The sequence below is a fragment of the Symsagittifera roscoffensis genome, chromosome 1 (assembly GCF_963678635.1).
Source record: "Symsagittifera roscoffensis chromosome 1, txSymRosc1.1, whole genome shotgun sequence".
Lineage (NCBI taxonomy): Eukaryota > Metazoa > Xenacoelomorpha > Acoela > Convolutidae > Symsagittifera > Symsagittifera roscoffensis.
The window spans coordinates 57,134,657-57,139,268 of NC_087062.1; the positions used below are offsets into that span (position 1 = coordinate 57,134,657).

Genomic DNA, 4,612 nt, shown 5'->3' on the forward strand with positions numbered 1-4,612 from the left:
ATTTCGGATATCTTTAAATGCTCGGTAATATTTCGAACTTTATGTAACATTTCTTTAACTAATTATCAGACGCATTTGTCTGAGACGTACAGTTTCTCGTGCAGCCAGTACTAGATTGAAATTATAGAGAGAAATAAATTTAATCGTTAGTGGATTTCGCATAAAAAGAGGTTTGAGAGTTCCGCGCCAGTCCTGAATGTAAGTTCCGAGCCAAAGTCTTAAATATCTAAAAAAGATCATATATATGAAAAAGATCAAAGGCAAAAAGCGTTTTTTTGCGAATCCGCATAAAACGTTACCTACTTTTTTGAATTACAAAGTCGCCAAGTATAAGCATTTAGCAAATTAGTTCTTGGTGCTACAGGCAACCGACCCTCTCAATATCCAAAGACTACCACCTAAGCTTGGTCAATCTGCACCACAAAATTTCTCAAGTGTCCTTCGGTGTCAATCTACACAAATTTCAGTCAAAAACTTCCATTTTTGTCGAAGTTTCAAAAACATCATTCGAAAAAATGTTTGCTCGTTTCTTCTCAAACGACACCGAATGAGAGACTTGCTAGCCAATTAGTTTCATGAGAAAAGTTAAGACGTATATTTGTCTTGATAGTTCCAATAAGGTATCAATGATGACTTTTCTTCATATATTTAAAATAAGCGGCTGAATGTTGATTTTCACACAAGGTTATTTGAAAACTCAATTTTGATCTATGGTCAAGGCTTTCGCTTTATTTATATCATTGACCATGATCAATATTACCCAATTACGACAATATTTCTTGTCTCTTGCGTTATTGCAGTTTTTACATGTTTGTGCGATTCCGTCCGGGTTAAACCGAAATTTATCAAATCTGAACTCGACAGGTCACATCGATTCCCTGATTGTCAATGGCGAGAGAAGCGTAGACCGCTCTTTCTTCGTCAAAGTCATAACATTGGAAGTTGCCACGGTACGGTGCAATGTAGATATAAGGCTAGTTCAATCGCTTTTTGTTCTTTTACAGCAAAGAGGGTAGTTATCATCGCTCTGCGCCTTCTGAGCCAGTCTGAACCGACATCGGTACAACTGTGATAGCGGGGTCCCAAATCACACTAATTTTAAGCAAATACAGTAATTAACTAATCAATATGCACCGGTCGGTCGTTTCAAAACTTTTTTCTAGCGTAATTAACCTGCCTCATTTGCGTAAAGTTAATCCATATCTTAACTTCATCATCAAAAGAACTAAATTGAACAAATTTGAGGCACTATTTTTACATTAATGACCCGGTTAGTTTTCGGGACCCCTATCACACTTGTACCCATAACGCAAGAGACATCATTGTAACCAATTTTTGGACACGTTTGAAAATTCAAAACATTCTCTTACAAAAAGAGACGCAGGTGTATGCATTTAGACTTGAAGACTCTAACTAAATTATTCTATAAAAACTGTATTATCTTAGTCTATATAGTTTTTCATTGTCAGCACATTAAAACCAACAACGAAAGGGTTCATCAGAAAAGTGATGATCATTGAAAAATTTTAACTATTTTTATTGGTTTCTTCCATAAAAAACAAAATTGTTTAATCGATAACATGACAAAAATCCTTTAACTTATTATCCCAAATGAGAAGATCCCAGTCAATAAGATACCAATCCAAAAAATACCTCGTTCTAAAATTGCCCACGACATAAGATACCAAAACAAAATAACAAAGAACCTGAGAATTGAAAATAAGGCGGTTAATCGATCAAAGCAAAAACAAAGCGTCGGTTAAAATTAAAAAACGAAACATTTTTGCTGCAAACATTTCGAACGTAAACGACCTTGCTAGTCACCCGACCTTCAAATAGAAACTCAAACGTCAAAACAGCTTAGACTACAATTGAAATTGAAAAGGGTTTCCAATTAATCAAAATCAACTTTGCCAAAATTGGCTTGAGTTTTCAGACCACTCAAATCGCTACACAAATGAAATGAAGTTATTGCAAATTCTAAAACTTTGAAATCATTTCTGTTACGAATCACTTACCATTCGATTTGATAAAAAATGTCAATTATTAATTTTGATCAATTTTTTTTTCGCTAGACGTAATACTCGAAGAGCCGTCAGGCGCCTACCCGCGACATAGCGTCCCGTAAATAAAGACAAGTGCTCTGGGATCAATTTGTTGTAGACATCATTTTCGAATGCGAGTCGTAGTATTGCGTTTCGCCGTTCTCCGGAAGGGTGCAAGGAGACGTCTATAAAAGGTCGATCAATCAAATTTAAATTTAGAAATTAGGCAAAACCTTAAACAAAACTTAACAGATTAAATGAGCAAGAGATAGGATATAAGACAATATGTTAGAGTCTGTGTAAGGACTTGTTATCTGTTGAACTTTTTTCATTACTTTTTTGGTACTTTTTCCGGGATAAGTTGATTGTACCACTGGATGCCTTCAAAATACTGAAATTTTGCTTGTGGGAATCCAGTTGCATTTTTTCAAGAAACGTATTTATTGAAGAATGGCTGCTTTGAAACAAAAGGGCTACACCTAGTTGCCACACTCTAACTGGATTTAACTTCCATAGAAAAATAGAAAAGAATGTTTATCGATCACTCAAATCTCTTTTAACGTATGTGTTTTAGAAATAAGCCGTGAGCTCGTCTAATTTTTCGTGATCGTTTTGTGAAATATCAAGATTGGTTGCATACTGCCTCAATTATTGGGTCGAACCCAATTTCCACTCTTGATTCCGGCACAAATCTAAGCGCAGGAACCATATTCAAGGCCAGGACAAGCTCGCTATTTGATTCTAAGTCTTTTCAAGGCCAAATTCGGATATTTTCCGCATAAAGCTACGAGAGAGGTGAAAAAAGCATTCCTTAATGTCAGTTTCGCAATGAGACGCAAAAACACTCAACGCCGCAGTTTCAAAGTCGATCAAAAATTTTTCCGGGTTTAAGTCACCGATAAACGATTTAATTGCGGCTAGGATTTTGTAATAGGTTGATAAGCGCTTATTGCTGAGCAGAGTGTAGACGCAAGGTAGATAAAGCCCGCCAATATGGATGTCTACAGTATAGAGCTGGTAAAACTGACTGGGCCACCTTTTCAAGGTGCTGTCTTCAAGCCAGATTTTGTTGTACAACTTTAGTAATTTGAGGTTTTCAATGTCGCCAAAAATCAATATGCGTTGGGTATTTTGTTTTCCGCTGTCAAAAAGACATAAATGCTTAAAACTATCCATTTTTTTCGAAATAACAGTCATCTATGGAAATAGTGGGCAGGGATGTCGTTTATTTACTTTGTTCAAAGTTCACGTTATCGCCGACCGGGAAGGCAAAGAGATTTAGGCGGCTTTGTCGTCCTGCACCAATTTCAAACAAGCTGCATTGATCCCTCTGTTTACTGGATCTACATGATTCTTAACTGTCTCCTACATTTTCTGAACTATTTGCCAAGTTTCTGAAAGTCTTGCGTTGAACTCGTGACCATGATCATTGCTGTTTGAGATTATATTGCTCCCAGAAGTGATTAAATTTTTCTGGCAGTTATATGAACTCCATTTGAGCGCCAGTGTGTTGTTGTCTTCGTTATGTGTTTCATTTGAAATTCATGGCCGTCAAGAATAATCAGTGTTTGGCTTTTTTGTGAAGTTCCCCAAGTAAAAGCATTCAATTTTGACTATTCAATGAGTTAAAAAGTGAGAAAATGAAAGCAGAGTGTTTAAATTTTCAATTGAGTTGTTTTAATTCAATAACACTGAATCAAACACATGTTGGCATTATATTAATCCCAAAAGTGAGTCCAGTTCAAATTTAGTTATCTCGTTGTTGCGTTGTTTATTACTAGCGCGAACCTAATTGAGATATCAGTACTCTAGATTTGTTTTTGATTACACTTTGATCATGACTTTATTTCAAAAGACTTGGGATCTTTTTAATTGGCATGTGATCTTATGGTACGGACGAACTTTGTACAAGGGATCTTTTGCTACAGTGTTTTTTGTCGTGGGAGATTTTGGTATAGTGCCTTTTGTACTGACACCATTTCAGAAAGTTCCATTGCAAAACTTGTTGTTTTTTGATCTAAATTTATGTAGTTCTGATAGTGTCAACAAAAATTTAAACATTGTTGATTGTTTATTTAAACAAAATTGTATTTTTAAAATTAGTTAAAGGGAATTCCCCTATAAGCCTCAAGCTCTTGTCCAAGCTCTCTCTCTCTCTCTCTCTCTCTATCTATCTATCTATCTATCTATCTATCTATCTATCTATCTATCTATCTAGCTATCTATCTATCTATATACTATCTTTATCTATAGTTATAAATATATAAATATATATATATCTCTCTCTCCTCTATAACTCTCTCTCTCTCTCTCTCTCTCTCTCTCTCTTTTTCTCTCTCTCCCTCTCTCTCCCCTCTCTCTCTCTCTTCTCTCTCTCTCTCTCTCTCTCTCTCTCTCTCTCTCTCTCTCTGCGCAGCTGATGCAGGTAACATACATTTGCTATTCTTTTTGGCTGGGCGTCCAAGACTCAAACCTAACCAGAACTCCAATGGAATAGTTTGAGATGAGTTGCTATCGATGCTTTGCCGCTTGTTATGTTCTGTCAGTGTGCGTTCTCAATCGCGATT

At 36.0% G+C, this 4,612-nt stretch overlaps 1 protein-coding gene across 1 annotated transcript in view; it reads left to right on the forward strand.

The window, feature by feature from the left end:
* Nucleotides 1-673: 673 nt before the first annotated feature.
* The window catches only part of LOC134856835 (trypsin-like), a gene marked incomplete in the record, with an annotated part of 4,871 nt that continues 932 nt past the window's right edge, over nucleotides 674-4,612 (forward strand). The window contains 1 exon segment of the mRNA XM_063873124.1: nucleotides 674-910. Within this exon segment, the coding sequence (XP_063729194.1) occupies nucleotides 711-910 (200 nt within the window).